The sequence below is a fragment of the Rhizopus delemar genome, genomic scaffold (genome assembly GCF_000149305.1).
Source record: "Rhizopus delemar RA 99-880 supercont3.1 genomic scaffold, whole genome shotgun sequence".
NCBI lineage: Eukaryota > Fungi > Mucoromycota > Mucoromycetes > Mucorales > Rhizopodaceae > Rhizopus > Rhizopus delemar.
In genome coordinates this window covers 5,061,334-5,077,729 of record NW_027137827.1, presented here as the reverse complement: position 1 = coordinate 5,077,729, position 16,396 = coordinate 5,061,334, and the positions used below count along the sequence as shown (strand labels likewise).

Sequence of the window (16,396 nt, the reverse complement as noted above, 5' to 3'; positions counted from 1 at the left end):
CTGATAATTGCCAACTGCCCTGAACAGCCAAGTTTCACTTTCATCTCAACAGTTGATTATTTACATCAGTTTATAAAATTTTTCTTATACATGTCAAATCATATCGGTCGTAACTATCTCTTGTCATTTAATCTCAGGTCTCGCTCAAACTAATATAAATAGTCTTGGAATCTTTCTTTAATAAAAGTATTCGACTTTAGAACTATTGTTCGGTCTCGTTAATTCTTTTTAATATTTTTATAATTAAAATGCTTCATATATATATGCTTTACCTCAATTTTTCTACATGTTGTTGCTGGTGCTGTCGGTGTTTTTGATATGCTTGGGGAAATCCTCTTGCTGCTGTAATTTTCTTCGCAAGTCAATTATATTACTATGTCGAAAAACTAGGTCATCAACCTGCTATACTTTCAAGCTTTCAGTGCTACGGCGAGTCATAAAATTCCATAATAAATTAATGTCATCCATCTTCCAAAACTAGAAAAGCAAAGGATTAAGATGAATATCTAACTTGTGTAAATATATTCTTACCATGAAATTTGAGTCAATTGTTTCTTGACAACATGCATTCAAATCAATGTCTTTTGTCTGTTGCGATATCACAATAACTGTCTTCTTATAGTCTTGAAGAGCAACGTCGCGTTTATCTGCTTGCTAAAATCCTTCCAAGAAAAGTGTAGAAAGCCCATATCTTTCCTTATAATTGAGTGATAACCATAGTAGGAAATACCATGAAATTGATAAAAAGATAAGAAAAAAAAGCAACGTGCCTTTTTATATTTTTTGACAAATTTGGCCATCTTTCCGAGATCATCCGATAGATAGGAAGCGTTGTTTTAATTGTGTGCTTAAATAAAAAAAATAAACAAAAAATATAGCAGCTGTTATGTTCTGGTAAAGTATTAAGTAGTTATTGTTATGTTCTGGCAAGGTAATGGTTAATTGTACCTTTGATGCCGTCGGACTTTAAAATTTCCAATTTCCTTATTTGGAAATCAACAATTTTCTGAATATGAATCAGCTCGTCAACAAAATACAGTCGAATTATGCAAGTCGCTGTCCGGAATGGCTAGAGTGTCTACTTCCGACGGAAGAGGTCGCCTGTTCGAAACATGTAATCGGTATTTTTGTTCCGATGCTGCAGGCGTGTCTATGTGGGAGCTATTTTTTTTTTGAATTGATTCCTTTGTGCATTCTTTTTTTGTATAGGCTTTTCTTTTATTTAACTGATTATAGTAATGCTTTTGGATATTTTTTGTCGAAGTATATTAACAATGCTTGCTCTCTGTACGTAACATTATTGAGGACATTTTTATTGAGCTTTGTTTAATTTTTTTTTATTGTTATTATTATTCTGCAGCAAGCTCAGTTAACCATACTGGATTACGCTGAGCTCGATCAAAGCTAACATTTTTAAGACAATCAATTATACCACCAAAGATATCGTTGTGGTGCTTTCTTCGCCAAATAAATTCGATAAGCAACCAAGGTACCATCTTCTTTGTTCTAAGGGCAGGAGTTACATTAATTTTTATTCCATTCCAAGTTCCTGAAAAGATTTTATTAACTAGACCTATAAACACTTCTACACTCCAATTTTAAGCTTACCCTCGATGGTGTTGGTATGGACATCACCGTCACGAAATGTCACACTGTGATTGACAGTTCGATGTACCAAGTTCATTCCAAGGTTTACCATATTTTCATATGCTCTCCAACAATCTGTATGTACTATGGAACCATCGGCAACATAATTTCGAATGATTGTATCCATCGTTTCAGTGTTTCTATTATTTACTACCACAAGAAAACACTTTCGTTCAGGTGTTTTTTCAACACCACCTACCACCCAAACACCCTCCACACGATGTCCTCGATGATATTTTCTTTTACCAAACTTTGATTCATCGATTTCTACCACGATTGGATTTCCATCCACATCATAACCTCCGATTTTGCAGTCGTTCTGCTGTAAATCTTCTTGTAAAACTTGGTACCAATCTTTTAAAGTTTCTCGTACTGCCTTTGGTGAACATCCAACCATGGTAGAAATTGTCATTCGTCGTACTTTCAAGCTCCAAAAGTAAAGAATGGAGAGCGCATCATAGGCTGGTAAGCTGCGATTACTAAAAAAGGAAGCATTTCGTACAGCAACTTGACGTCCATTGCAGCATTTCTCACCAGTTTCCTGATTAACTATGATTCCATTGCATCTCCAACGTGGAACACTTCCTGTTTGCTCCAAATACATGACGCTTCCTTCATCACCATTACAACGGTACACTGTGTTGCTTCCATAATAGATTCCGTTGTTAATAAAAAACCTAATTTATAAAAAAAAAAGAGTTATTAATATTGTATACAAGTGTGCTTTGTTATACTTTTATACTTACTGCATGCACGCTTCTTCAGTTCCAAAAGTTAAAAAAAAAGTTCTGGTTGCCATAATGGGAACATTTTGACCTCTGGTCCAATTATCCGGCAAAAGATTACTATTATGTGCCTCATCGTCAACTTCGAAAGCTTCTATTTCCAATAACTCTTCGTTATCATCATTATTGATAGAAATAACTGCTACATCCAAATCTGAAGTTTGTTCGGTTTCTAAATGCATTTCTTCTACTTCATCATCAGAATCAACGATAACAATAGGGCTGTTGGGGGAAGTAACAGGTCTTTGACGATGAATACCAGCAGGATTGGTGTAGTTTGCGGTAGAGATATTGATAAAAGACATGATATACTAACTTTAATTTGAAAGATGTAAAAAGGGAAGAAAAAAAAAGGGGAAAAAAAACAGGGGGGAAACGCGAAATAAAAAAAAATTTATTTAAAATAGTTAAGTCACAAAAAGCAAGAACTTAGACATAAAAAAGGACTGCTAAAACTTTCAGAAAAAAATGACACACACAAGGGTCGAACATGCGACCCTCTACATACAAAGACGACACCTTATCCATTCTGGACAACGACATGCATCATTTTATGATATTCTACCGATTGTGTCACTCATATTCCGAAAATTATCGATTTCCAAATAAGGAAATTGGAAATTTTAAAGTCCGACGGCATCAAAGGTACAACCATCCAGAAATCATTACAAAGTCTACTATTTATATTCTTCTACAGTGCCTCACAAAACCCTTCAAGTGTTTTGTTTTTTTTCGTTTTTTGCTTGTCATCGAGTATTAGGTACAGCAATTGGTAGCATGTCATACCTCATCTGAAAGCCACGGCAATAGAGTACTTGGATGTGGCTTAAACTCCGTGTTTCATGTAATGGCCGCGGAGTAATAGCATTTTAAAAACAGATACATACTTGAAGGGTTTTGTGGGATTTTTATTTTATAATAATTAATATTTAGTATGTCCTCCTTTTGCATTGTATACTGCTTTAATGCGTTTAGGCATACTTTCTATGAGTTTTTGGCGCTCATTTTGAGTAATTGTCTCCCAAACGTTCTCTACTCTTGACCATAACTCAAGCATTCCGTCTGTTTAGGATAGGGGGTGTTTTGCCAAATATGAAATAGAAGACAAAAACTACAAAAAGACGATAGTTGTGAAACTAAAGATTATATATGACTTTATTAATAAAAAATATTGAGGGTATTTATACTTTTTGAATGTCTGGGTCTTTACCGCTATTTCAATTGATCGGTTAAAAGAATGATATGGAATATAAGGAAGGATAGTGGATAATCAATAGCCGCTGTCTACTTGACGAATCAAGGGACAATGAAGTAATTAAACTATTGATCTAACGATAATTATAGAATAGGATTGAACTGCCGTTGTTGTAATCAGGTTCCGATATAGTCTTTTAGAACGCTGGTAGGACAACAGGGCAAGATTGGCTATTGCAGAATTCTCACGTTTATTAATAGAGATCTGGTTAGACTATAATTCTGTAGTATCCAAGTTTATCCATGAATGTTCACTTTATTAGTTGTGTGGATACAACATTGCCCCCTTCTAGTTTGAAGCAAACGGTAAAAGGATAAGTGAAGATTCAGGAAAAAGTAATTGTCATACACAATAAGTGCGATAATGATCATAGGGCAGATAAATAGACATAGTATAATTGAGGGTAGATCGTAGTAGTAAGTTGTCATAAAAACCTGATAGTAAAAAAAACCTTCTTTAGGAAAAATTGTCTTAGGGAAAAAGACGGTCAACTACTTAGACAATTTAACGTCTTGATCTTTTGCTTCTACTGTGATGATCACGAGTAGGAACGATACGTTTGGGTAATCTTGCTTTCTTTGAGACAGCAGTATTATTACCTGCTTGACGACGAGCCCAATATGTTTCAATTGAAGATCGATCATCAAAACTAGAAGTAGGTTCCCAAGTGTAATCCATAGGATCATCGTATCCTTTCCAATGAACAAGGTACTGGTAATTACCTGGAGTTCCTTTGTGTTGTATAACTGCTTGAATCTCATAATGTTGGTCATCGATTGATTCTGCACTTTTATTGCTGGGTAATGCAATAAGTTTTAAGTGTGAGGTTGGTACATCTCTTGATAAGAGGTTATTTTGTTTGTCAACTAATATGTAACTGCCATTAGTTGTCATTCCACTTATATAAAAAGGACCTTCGTAATACGGATCAGTTTTGTTTTCCTTATTCACATTTTTAATCATGACTTCACTATGGAGTGGGAATGGTGTGTGAACGATTTTGTTTGTTTTCATAAAATATGCATTGTCTACATCCTGAGTTTCCTTAATGCGTTTAGCAAGAGCAGGGATAACGACTTCAGTAGCATATTTAAGTCTGTTTTCTATTGCTTTAGAATCTACAGCTTCACTTCTAAGAGTGGGTTTAATATGAGAATAATCTTTCATATCATTTGGTACTTTATTGAAGATTACTGTATATGGTCTACTCTTATGAAGTCTGGAATATTTCAGATTCATAGCATATTGGGTTGCAGGTACATATAGATCCCAATCTTCTTTTCTTCCTTGTAACTGTTTAACAATAGTCTTTTTAGCAATTCCTACAAATGCTTCATTGACTGAGTTACCAAGGGGATTAAAAGGGTTAGACACTCTCTTATCGATACCACTGTTATTAATAAGTTCAGTGACGATGGTAGCAGTAAACTCTTTTCCGTTATCACTAGCAATGACCTTAGGCCAGCCGAAAGTACAGAAGATATCAACAAGCTGTTTGGCAATAGTAAGAGCTTGTTTATCAGGAATGGCTTTCAAGATAGTAAAGCGAGAAAATAAATCAACCATGACAAGAAGGAAATTATTTCCGCTCGTAGATGTTATATTAAAAGTGCCGAGGTCCATAACCCAATGATCTAGAGGTCCGTCAGGTAGGATACTTCTAGGGGGATGATAACCTGTTTTGGCAATATTAAACATTTTACATTCGTGACACTTGGATATGACATCCTGAATATCTTGACGTAAATTAGTCCAATGGAGTTTATCACCATGAATGGTTTGTTCTATGGCTTTAATTCCATAATGGCCTAATAAGTGAGCCTTTAATATTATATCTTTTCTTTCCTCAGGAGGAGGTGTGATATAATCTTCATATTGCAAAGCGCGATGCAATAAGGGTTTTGATGATGATGATGATGTTGCAGAAGTGACTGCATATGTTTGTGTTTCATAACTTTTAGATTTGAAGTGTTTTTAAGTATTTAAAATATGAAAAAGAAGAATTAACGAGACCGAACAATAGTTCTAAAGTCGAATACTTTTATTAAAGAAAGATTCCAAGGCTATTTATATTAGTTTGAGCGAGACCTGAGATTAAATGACAAGAGATAGTTACGACCGATATGATTTGACATGTATAAGAAAAATTTTATAAACTGATGTAAATAATCAACTGTTGAGATGAAAGTGAAACTTGGCTGTTCAGGGCAGTTGGCAATTATCAGGATCTATTCTTATTCAAACTCATTTGTAAAGATTTAGCTTAGAATGATAAGACTGTTATCTTATTGACATGTCAAAACATGACATTGCCCCCTTCCAGGTTGTAATTATCTTTTCTGGAATTAATGTGGCAAGTAAAAAGATGTTTGTTTAACTGAATGTCAAAATGAGGTTTGAGATGTCAAGATGAGCTCTATTTGTTGTAAGAAATAGGTGCTTGGTAGGGTGAAGTCATATAACGTATAGTGGCTCTTTATATAAACATATAAAGTATAGTGTTCAAGAATGGAACAAAGCATTTAGGCGATAATAAACCCTAAACAGGAATTTATTGCTAAAGTGATGTTTGTCTGTAAATGTGACTGCGTACAAATGTGCAAATTGAAAAATATTAAGGCATGAGAAAAAAAATTCATTTTTTGCTATCCTTGTAAATATTTTATAATTGCGTTATTTGCTGGTAACATATATGTATAGTTAATGAAAGTTGGGTGGAAGAAGGTCAATGTGTTAACGTCTGTTTCTTTTAGAGTTAGTTACATTGCGATGCACATTTTTTCTTTTCTTGGTTGTATCTTTTTTAGGAACAAGTTGAACCTCGCGCGCTGGTTCTTGTTCACTTATACGTGACCAATACTTTTGGATCGGTCTGTAATCATGGAAATGACTAGCCGGTTCCCAAGTGTCATCTTCTTCTCCATAACCTTTCCATCGAACTTTATATAAGTAATTACCCGGTGATCCCTTATGGTGTAAAACTGCCTCAACATCGTATGATTCAGATTGATCAGTATTGGATAAGGATACTTCCTGGGAAATAACCTTTATTTGCGATGGAGGTACATCTCTTGGTAAGAGTGCTCCAGTTGCATCAACCAACACGTATGAACCACCTTGAGTTTTTCTTTTGACAGTGTAATTACCAACGTAGAGGGGATCACTTTTTGCAACACGGTTTACATTCTTGAGCGTGACTTGACTACCAGTGGGGATATCGGTTAGAATTCTGTGAGTTTGGTTGAACTTGTCTCGAGACGCAGCTTGTGAAGTTTTTATTTTTTCACGAATAGCAGGTAAGACAGTGTCATTAAACTCGTTAATTCTAGTTTCTAACTGTTTCATTGTTTCAGGCGATTTAGTTTTGTCCAGCACGTTATTATAATCCTTGTTTTCATTGGGACGTCTTGCAAACATCAATGAGAAAGGTCTAGTGCCGTGTAAAGCTGTATGCGTATTGTTGAGGGCTTCTTGGGTACTGTCAACATACAAGTCCCAATCCTCAGTTCTGCCTTGTAATCTTTTGTGCAAAATATTTTTTGCTTTGCCAACCCATCGTTCGACTATACCGTTAGCTCGGGGATGATAAGCTGATATGAGACGATGATCAATACCGGATGATTCAACATACAGTCTTACGATTTCATTGACATACTCAGTACCATTATCACTTTGGATAATTTTTGGTCGACCAAAGAGCGATAAGATACTCCTTAATGCAAGTGCAATAGTGAGAGAAGATTTATCGGGCAAGGCTTTGAGTACACAATATCGTGTGAAGACGTCCACTACCAGAAGGATGTATTGATTACCTTGTACTGAAGTAGGGAAAGGTCCGGCTGTATCGATACAGATGTGATCCCAAGGTGCATCAGCATAGATTGAGGTCAAGGGATTGTATCCGTGTTTTGCGATATTGAATTTTTGGCAATCAGGACAACTACGTATTATTTCAAGCGCATCTTCTTTGAGCTTTGTCCAGTGAATACCCTCACTATGTAAAGCTGTTACGATTGCTTGAGCTCCACGGTGTCCTTCTAAGTGTGTATCCATGAGTAGCTTTCGTCTGTCTTCTGGTGCTGGGGTCATCAAGTCAGCAGGCATCATTATTCTGGATGTAAGAATTGATCCGTTAGAATTGATGATTTGGGAAGTGACAATTGTTTTGATGGTTTTATTATCCCCCTCCAGCGTTTTTTCAGGTTCAAAAAGACGCGACAAAGCATCTGGCAGAATATTTTGAATACCAGGTCGATGGATGATTTTGAAGTTATAATCCAGTATAGTATCCAGCCAATTGATCATCATAGCGTTAGCTACAGGCTGAGTGTGGAGATAAGTCAGGGCCTTGTGATCAGTGTATAAGGTGAATGGGTTACCCCACAAAAATGGATGAAACTTCTTTAGTGCAAATATCACTGCTAATAGCTCACGTTTAGTGGTAGAATAATTCTTTTCAGATGTAGAAAGTGAGCGTGCCATGAAACCGATATATCGAGTCTCATTTTTGATAACTTGGTAAAGAACAGCACCAATTGAATAGTTACTAGCATCAGTTGTCGTATTTACCCCATTAAATACTTATTATTCGTATGAGATTACTCAAATCTTATATAAAAAATAACAAGTACTGAATACATAATATTATATATTACATATTCTCTAAGACTCATTTACAATATTAACCATATACAATATTTATATTATTCAAGTTCAATACTAAAATTGACCTTGAGCACACTTCGGTCCCTGAATAATTTTATTTCCTATATAAAGGCGTAGTTTGATTAAATGGGTTCTCTCTCTCGTCTTGAAATCTAATAAAGAGGTTACATAGAGACTCATTCACTAGTTTTCAAGTACTATCTCCTTTTAATTCTCAAATTTTTATCTGCAAATATCTCATTTTTTTGAATGAATTCTTCTATTAATCAATCCCCTTCTAAAAACGTTGAAAAGGATTCAGCTGACGAAGTAGCTAAGTCCTTGGATAGAATGGATCTTGAAACTCTCGAAAGTAGAGCATCAAACTCATCCATCCATCCTCGTGATGATCCATCCATCGAAACTGATGTTGAGATGGATGAAGCTACTAACTCTTCCCCTGCTGTTCCTTCTTCAGACCCTCCTAATTATTTGGAGAGGTTGATGGTTCAAAAAACCATGTTCTTTGATTTAATTGAAAAATTAAACAATAATAAAGCGAGTTTTATTTTAGAAAATAAGCTAACTTTACTTGAAGAAAACGAGAAGCAATTGAGTTATGCTGTATCAGCTTTAAATGATGTTAACGCTCTTATTGCTTCCCAGTTTGAATTACGTAATCATGAGTTGAAGGGCAGTGGATCTAAAAATTCATCACCCAAGGATAGACTAATCCCAAGCCGTGAAATCCCAAGGTTCAATGTCAACCCTACTGCTAGTGCTCTGTATCAGCTCACTCTTCGGGAAGGTGATAAAAACGTCAATCCAAGTAATGAACCATCTTTGGATATGTTTATTAGAGATTTCCAAAGAAAGTTCTTGGATTATGATGTATCTATAGAGGATCATTGGTTGCACTACCTGGAAGTTTCGTTTGAAAAGTCTGACAGTGATACCGACCATGATTGGTTCGAACGATTCATCAAAAGACGTTGTATGGACAAGAAAACCGCTTTGAATTGGGATCAGGCAAAAGAAGTCTTGAAACAACGCTTCGATCTTGCTTCACAAACTACACCAGAAATGTGGTTTAAAAACCTTATCAATTTCAGGCAAGAACGTTGTGAAACTTTGACCCAAGCAATGGATCGATATCGTCTTTTCTCTCTTGGTGCAAAGGTCAATATGCATGATAACACTTTCTTGATTGGACATTTCGTTTCGAGGCTTCACACTGTCAAGTTTCAAGAAATGGTCCAAGCTACTATTACAAGAAATCTTCCCTCTCTTGTCTCTGCTAGCTCCAATACCAATGGAGAGAGTGTTTATTCAACTCGCAACTTGCCTATTCCTCTGCCTAAGGAATGGAATGTTCTTGAGTCAATTCTCATTAAAGAAATGGCTAACTTGGAATCTGCTTTGTTGAACATCCTTAAGGATAAGAAAAAGGAAGAAAATACCAAAAAACTTGGTGAACATGATGATAACGCCAATACTAAAAAAAGAAAAATGGTACATCAAAGTGAACATATAAACCAAAAAGTTTCCAAATCGTCTGTTGAATTTCAGCAAGAAATTGCAGATTTAAAGAAGCAAGGTGTATGCACATTTTGTAAGACTGCCAAGTACTCTCCTGGTCATTACTCATCTTGTTCTGTAAGACTTGAATATGTCAAAAGAAAACATGGCAAACAAATTGTAAGTAATTCTTCTAAAGGAAATGACAAAACTGTTAGCAATTTAGAGTTATCCAACTCGATCACTAGCATTAGTCAAACAAATAAATCTCCTAAAAACAGAGTTACTGATTTATCTTTATCTCCTAGTAATAATGAATCTACCTCGCAATCTTATGAATTAAATGAATCATCCGATGACGAATTTGAATTTTTATATAAACATTATGACAGAAATATAATCTGTTCAAATAAAAATATAAATGCTAATTTTGATGAAGAGTATAACAAAAATGTCTTTGCCATTCGTAATAATAAAGTTGGAGAAGATGATAGTCTATTCGAATCGGATAATGTGGCTTATTCGCCTGTTACTCCAATCACGCTTAATAATGTGAACACTTATGGTATCATAGATACTGGTGCACGTGTTTCTGTCATGAATAAAAAATTCGCAATAGACAATAATATTAAATTTCATTCAGTTCCTGGTAACCTAGTTTTAGCAAATGGCGACCAAATTCCCAGAATGAGATCTGTTGACTATGTGAATGTCGAATACGACAACATTGACTACATTATTAAACATAAGTTTGATATTATTGACGATCATGCTTCCTCTTACAACTGTAAAATTCTTATTGGAACAGATTTGCTTCCTAAACTTTCCATTCATTTAATGAATGTAGCAGTCAAACATAAAAGTACTGAAAAAAGAATTAGACGACTCTATTCTAGATAAAGCTTATAAACCAAATATTTCACGAGCCGGTACAGAAAAAGAACAAAAAGTTTTTGATATGGCTATTAAACCATACATCGAAGCAAACAAAAAATTAAATAAGAATTCTTTATGTAATATTAAAGAGGCTGTTTTACATCTCCCAACGCCAAAAGATTATGTTGCCAATATAAAACAATATCCAATAGCATATACTTTACAGCCTAAAGTAATGGATATAATAAATAGTTGGTTAGATGAAGGTATTATCATTCCAGCAACTCCATCTGGATGGAATCTGCCTATGACAGTAACTCATAAAAAAAATCTAGACGGCACTAAGACTGATAAAATTCGATTAGTGTTGGATCCTAGAATGTTAAATAAGGTCTTACCAGTTGATAATCATCAACTTCCATTAATTAACGATATATTCAATTCTATGTCTGGTGCAGTCATTTTTAGCACGTTAGATCTAAAATCTGCATTTAATCAGTTTCCTGTAAATAAGGATGATCAAATTAAAACTACTTTTACTGCGCCCAATAATTTACAATATATGTATAGAGGTGCTCCTTTTGGAATATCTACAATAAGTCAGCTATTCTCTCGTATAATGTTAACATTATTTAAAGATCTTCCTTATGTAAAATGTTTTGTGGATGATATCTGTATATTCAGTTCATCTATACATGCACATTTTCTTCATGTTAAAAAAGTGCTGCAAATATTAACTGATGCTAATTTAAAAATTAATTTTGAAAAGACCTATTTGGCAAAATCAGCCGTTTATTTATTGGGATATTCTATTTCTGCCTCAGGAAAGCAGATTGATGCCCGAAAATTAACAAATATATTCGATTGGCCTCGTCCTACTACTCAAAAGCAAGTGCAAAGTTTTCTTGGATTTGTCAACTATTTTAGACAACATACTCCTAACGCTGCACTTCTCATGGCTCCCTTAGATGCTTTGCGTTGTCATGATGAAAAAGTTAAAGGTCCTTTCGAATGGACAAAAGAGCATCAAATGCACTTTGATAGTATCAAGCACATTTTGTCTTCAGAATTGATGTTATCCCATCCTGATCTGTCAAAACCATTTTGTATTGCTACTGATTCATCAGATTACAGTACTGGTTGTTGCTTATATCAAGAGTTCGAAGTGACTAAACCTAATGGCGAAATATCTAAAATCAAAAGATATATTGGTTTCATGTCCCGTTCCCTGTCAAGAAGCGAAAAACGTTATAGTGTTACAATGCGTGAATTGCTTGGTGTAGTTTATGCCTTAACCCAATTTCATAAATTCATATGGGGCACACGATTTACTTTATACACTGACCATAAAGCTTTATGCTATATTCATTCCCAAAAGAATGCCAATAGTATGCTTATTAAATGGCTTGACGTCATTCTTGACTATAACTTTAGTGTCATTCATGTTCCCGGCTTGGAAAATGTCTTACCTGACAAACTATCCAGATTATATCCGCCAAAGGATACGTTCGAGCATGAAAGTGATATTAAAAAAGGCAAAAGATTATCCTCATATAGACAGAATCATGCTATTTCTGAGACAATTAATACAAAGAAAAAACATCGAGCTTATTCTAAATACAATGCTGCTATAAACATTATTTCAGTAATTCAAGAAACTACAACTTCTGATGCACAAAAGGACATCATACAAGTTAAAGAAAATACTGATATAAGAGATATTGATTATAACATTAATGATCAATACTTGTTTTATGTACAATCTGCACAGCCATTATATTCGGATTATCTTACACCTCCTTTGGCTGAACACCAACAGTTACTTATAGATGCCCATAATAAAATTGGTCACTATGGTGCTGAACAAATGGTCAAACGTCTCCATAATGACGGTATCCATTGGCCTAACTTGATAGGTGATTGCATTAAATTCATTAAGCAATGCAAAGATTGTATGAAGCATAATATAGAAAAAAGAGGCTTTCATCCTCTACGTAGCATTTATAGCTACTATCCTGGTGATCATTATGCTATTGATCTTGGTGGTCCTATGCATACTACCTCCGTTTACAATAATAATTATTTTATGGTTATTATCGATGTTTGCACACGCTTTTGTATACTTCGTGCTCTACCTGATAAAAGATCAGATACAATTTTACGTTCTCTTATTGACGTGTTCTCAACTATGGGTTTTCCTACAAAACTCCAAAGCGATAATGGAACAGAGTTTAAGAACTCGCTCTCCAAAGATTTAGCTGATGCTATGGGCTATGATCATCGATTCATCACTCCTCTACACCCATCAGCTAATGGAATTAGTGAACGTACTGTACAATCAGTCAAAAAATTACTGGCTAAAGCCACACATGGTGTTGGCAATGATTGGGATTTATATCTTCCATCTATTCAACTTGCTATGAATAATCGTATATCCAAACGGTTAAATTCAACACCTTTCTCTCTTATGTTCGCACGTAAAATGAACGAACCTTATGGTTTTCGATCTGACAAAGATAAGCTCAAAGAAGTTAAAGATAAACCACCAATGTCTCATGAAGAGCTCATGAAACGCATTGATTATATGACTGATATTGTATTCCCAGCTATCGTTAATAAAACCAAAGCACAAATCGAACTTGAACAAGCAAAGTTCAATGATTCTCATAGGCTTGTTGATTATGCACCTGGCTCTCATGTCATGGTTCGTATTCCAAATAAATCTGGTCAACTCGCTCCTGCTTACGAAGGACCATATACTGTCGTACGTAAAAATAAAGGAAATGCCTACATCTTACGTGACGAAACTGGTGTCCTTATGCCTCGTGCCTACACTTCCGTTGAGCTGAAATTAATCTCTAATGAAGAAGTTATCGAACTGGATGATGAAGGTAATGAAATCATAAATTTCGAAATCGAAGCAGTTATAAACCATCGTGGCCCTCCAAAAAACCGTGAGTACCTTGTACGTTGGAAAAACTATAGCAGTGAGTGGGATGAATGGCTATCTGCAGATAAGTTTAATGACCCTAACACACTACGCAATTATTGGAAAAATCTTGGTAAAAAATATATTCCTCCAAAAAATGCTCCAATTACCAATTCTCCATCTTCATCTGAACTACTAAAATCCACTCCATCTGGTACTATAAGTACTGCTATGAAACATTTCTCTTCTGATGATGAAAATAATTCTAATTTGGTTGATAAAAAATCCACAATTAAATCTAATGTTGGCTCTTCAGCACGGCCTGTTAAAAGAACTCGTCGTAATAAACCTCCAACTAACAACGCTTGTGATACTCCTTCCACAGCCACTCGTTCCAGTAAACGACTTAAATCTCTTCATAAGTAAATTACTTTTCATTTACTAAAAAAAAAAAAAAAAAAAAAAAAAAAAAAAAAACCCAAAATAGTCACGAGATTTTCATTAAGGTAATCTCATACTGGTCGGGGGCTATGTCGTATTTACCCCATTAAATACTTATTATTCGTATGAGATTACTCAAATCTTATATAAAAAATAACAAGTACTGAATACATAATATTATATATTACATATTCTCTAAGACTCATTTACAATATTAACCATATACAATATTTATATTATTCAAGTTCAATACTAAAATTGACCTTGAGCACACTTCGGTCCCTGAATAATTTTATTTCCTATATAAAGGCGTAGTTTGATTAAATGGGTTCTCTCTCTCGTCTTGAAATCTAATAAAGAGGTTACATAGAGACTCATTCACTAGTTTTCAAGTACTATCTCCTTTTAATTCTCAAATTTTTATCTGCAAATATCTCATCAGTAGCAACGTAAAAAGGTTGTTCTAAATCTGGATGATGAAGAAGTGGCGCAGAAGACAATAATGACTTGATCTTTTCAAAAGCACTTTCTTGTTCAGATGTCCAAAGTTTATCAAGTTTACCTTCGAAACGTAATTTGTCCAAAGGCGCAGTGACTTCAGAAATATTTGGCAAGTATTTTCTAAAATAATTTACCAGTCCTAAAAAGCGTTGAATCTCTTTTCCAGATGAAGGTCTAGGCCAAGTCAAAGCGTTTGTAACTTTACGAGGATCGAGTCGAGACCCTTTGGCATCAACACAGAAACCAAGCAAGTAAACAGTAGACTGCGCAAAATGACATTTGTCTGGGTTAAGGATCAAGTTCACTTTAGTTAATCTCTGAATTATGTTTTGCACATGTGTGATGTGTTCCTCATAAGACTTGGAAAATATGATGATATCATCAACAAAAGCCTGTGCATAAGGTAAATCACGTAACACTATATTAATCACTCGCTGATAACGGGAAGCAATATGTTTCAATCCAAATGGACAACCTCTAAATTGGTATTGTTGACCTTCAAAAGTGAATGTGGTCTTAACACGATCAGGTTCGTAGATTTGGAATCGATGAAATGCTTGTCGAAGATCAAGAGTGGTAAAGATAGTTGATCCTTGTAATTGATCGAAAATCTCTTCAATCTTTGGAATAGGATGTCTATCGTTTGACACGAGAATAGAATTTAACAAGCGAGGATCGAGACAGGGTCGATGTCCTGTGAGATTACCAAGCAAGTCTTTCTTAGGTGCCAATGTTAAAGGAGAATTCCAATCCGAATTAGGTGATGCACGTTCAATAACTTCATCCTTTAACCAAGTGTCAATACATTCACGCATGATTGGTAGTAATTTAAAAGGAGTACGATATGGTGCACGGTAAGCGGTTTTTCCTTTAACAGTATCTAAACGTATAACTGACTCGGGTACAGTACAGAATGAATTCTTTGGTATTAAGGCATTTTGATCAACAAATGGTTTAATAGCATTATGGAAATGAACTTGTTGCTCACGTGTACCGTAAGGAGCTTTGTTAGGTTCAGGTGTATCATCCGTAATCTCTTTGTCAATAACTGGTGCAAGATTAGGATGTCTGATGGCTAAGTTGGTAACAAGAATGTTCAACTTGTGCATTAGATCTAATCCTATTACAACTTCAGTATCCAAGGAAAGAGGAAGGACTTCAAAAGAATGGGATGTATGAATAAGATTATTATCATTATCACCGTAAATAACACTTAATGGAAATTTGGTTGTACCGAAACGTTTACTAACATTATCACTTGTAGCAAGTATAACGGAACCAGATACATTTCTATCAATTGCAATATTATATTTATTAACAAAATTGATGTCTATCGTGCTAAAGGAGGAACCACTATCAACCAGGGCCATAGTGTTCACGTTCTCTATTGTGATAGGTACAATTAAAGAATGGTTAGTACTTTTAAATACTTCATTCTGTTTTGTTAATTTCTTACAATCATAGTTGACTGGATAGCCCTCGTCATCTACGTCCATCAAGTTGCTATCACCACTAGACACCTTAGAAGATGCCTGTTGTGGCCTAGCTTGAGGAGTGATGGTGAGGTTGAGCTTGCTACCATTAGAACTTGAAGTAACCAAGCGAGCAGAACGAATGGCTTTACTCGGACCATAATGGGGCTTGTCACGAGGACAGCGAACAGCGTGCTCTTTTGACCAAGGGACATTACCCAAGCAACGATAACAATTCTTGGCAGCAGAGACAAAAGACACTGGTGAATTGGTGATAGTGGGGGAAGGGCTCACCGATGAAGAGCTTTGGCTCAACAAATTCTTGTAC

The 16,396-nt window shown here is 35.2% G+C and overlaps 6 protein-coding genes across 6 annotated transcripts; 1 reads left to right on the top strand and 5 right to left on the bottom strand.

The window, feature by feature from the left end:
* Positions 1–202: 202 nt before the first annotated feature.
* RO3G_01969 (uncharacterized protein) lies at positions 203–534 on the bottom strand (the record flags this gene model as incomplete). The annotated part of the gene is made up of 4 exons (XM_067656560.1): positions 203–224; positions 273–352; positions 409–477; positions 532–534. The coding sequence occupies 4 exons, from the start codon at positions 532–534 to the stop codon at positions 203–205; spliced, it is 174 nt and encodes a 57-aa protein (XP_067512661.1).
* Positions 535–1,349: 815 nt separating this feature from the next.
* RO3G_01968 (uncharacterized protein) lies at positions 1,350–2,737 on the bottom strand (the record flags this gene model as incomplete). Its single annotated transcript, XM_067656559.1, has 3 exons — positions 1,350–1,549; positions 1,609–2,324; positions 2,394–2,737. 3 exons carry the CDS (start codon positions 2,735–2,737, stop codon positions 1,350–1,352), a joined length of 1,260 nt encoding a protein of 419 aa, XP_067512660.1.
* Positions 2,738–4,191: 1,454 nt separating this feature from the next.
* On the bottom strand, positions 4,192–5,385 carry RO3G_01967 (uncharacterized protein; the record flags this gene model as incomplete). The annotated part of the gene is made up of 1 exon (XM_067656558.1): positions 4,192–5,385. One exon carries the CDS (start codon positions 5,383–5,385, stop codon positions 4,192–4,194), a length of 1,194 nt encoding a protein of 397 aa, XP_067512659.1.
* Positions 5,386–6,420: 1,035 nt separating this feature from the next.
* RO3G_01966 (uncharacterized protein) lies at positions 6,421–8,169 on the bottom strand (the record flags this gene model as incomplete). The annotated part of the gene is made up of 1 exon (XM_067656557.1): positions 6,421–8,169. The coding sequence occupies one exon, from the start codon at positions 8,167–8,169 to the stop codon at positions 6,421–6,423; it is 1,749 nt and encodes a 582-aa protein (XP_067512658.1).
* A 432-nt stretch (positions 8,170–8,601) lies between these two features.
* Positions 8,602–14,080, top strand: RO3G_01965 (uncharacterized protein; the record flags this gene model as incomplete). The annotated part of the gene is made up of 2 exons (XM_067656556.1): positions 8,602–10,636; positions 10,746–14,080. The coding sequence occupies 2 exons, from the start codon at positions 8,602–8,604 to the stop codon at positions 14,078–14,080; spliced, it is 5,370 nt and encodes a 1,789-aa protein (XP_067512657.1).
* A 410-nt stretch (positions 14,081–14,490) lies between these two features.
* On the bottom strand, positions 14,491–16,031 carry RO3G_01964 (uncharacterized protein; the record flags this gene model as incomplete). The annotated part of the gene is made up of 2 exons (XM_067656555.1): positions 14,491–15,886; positions 16,027–16,031. The coding sequence occupies 2 exons, from the start codon at positions 16,029–16,031 to the stop codon at positions 14,491–14,493; spliced, it is 1,401 nt and encodes a 466-aa protein (XP_067512656.1).
* Between the last annotated feature and the right edge of the window lie 365 nt (positions 16,032–16,396).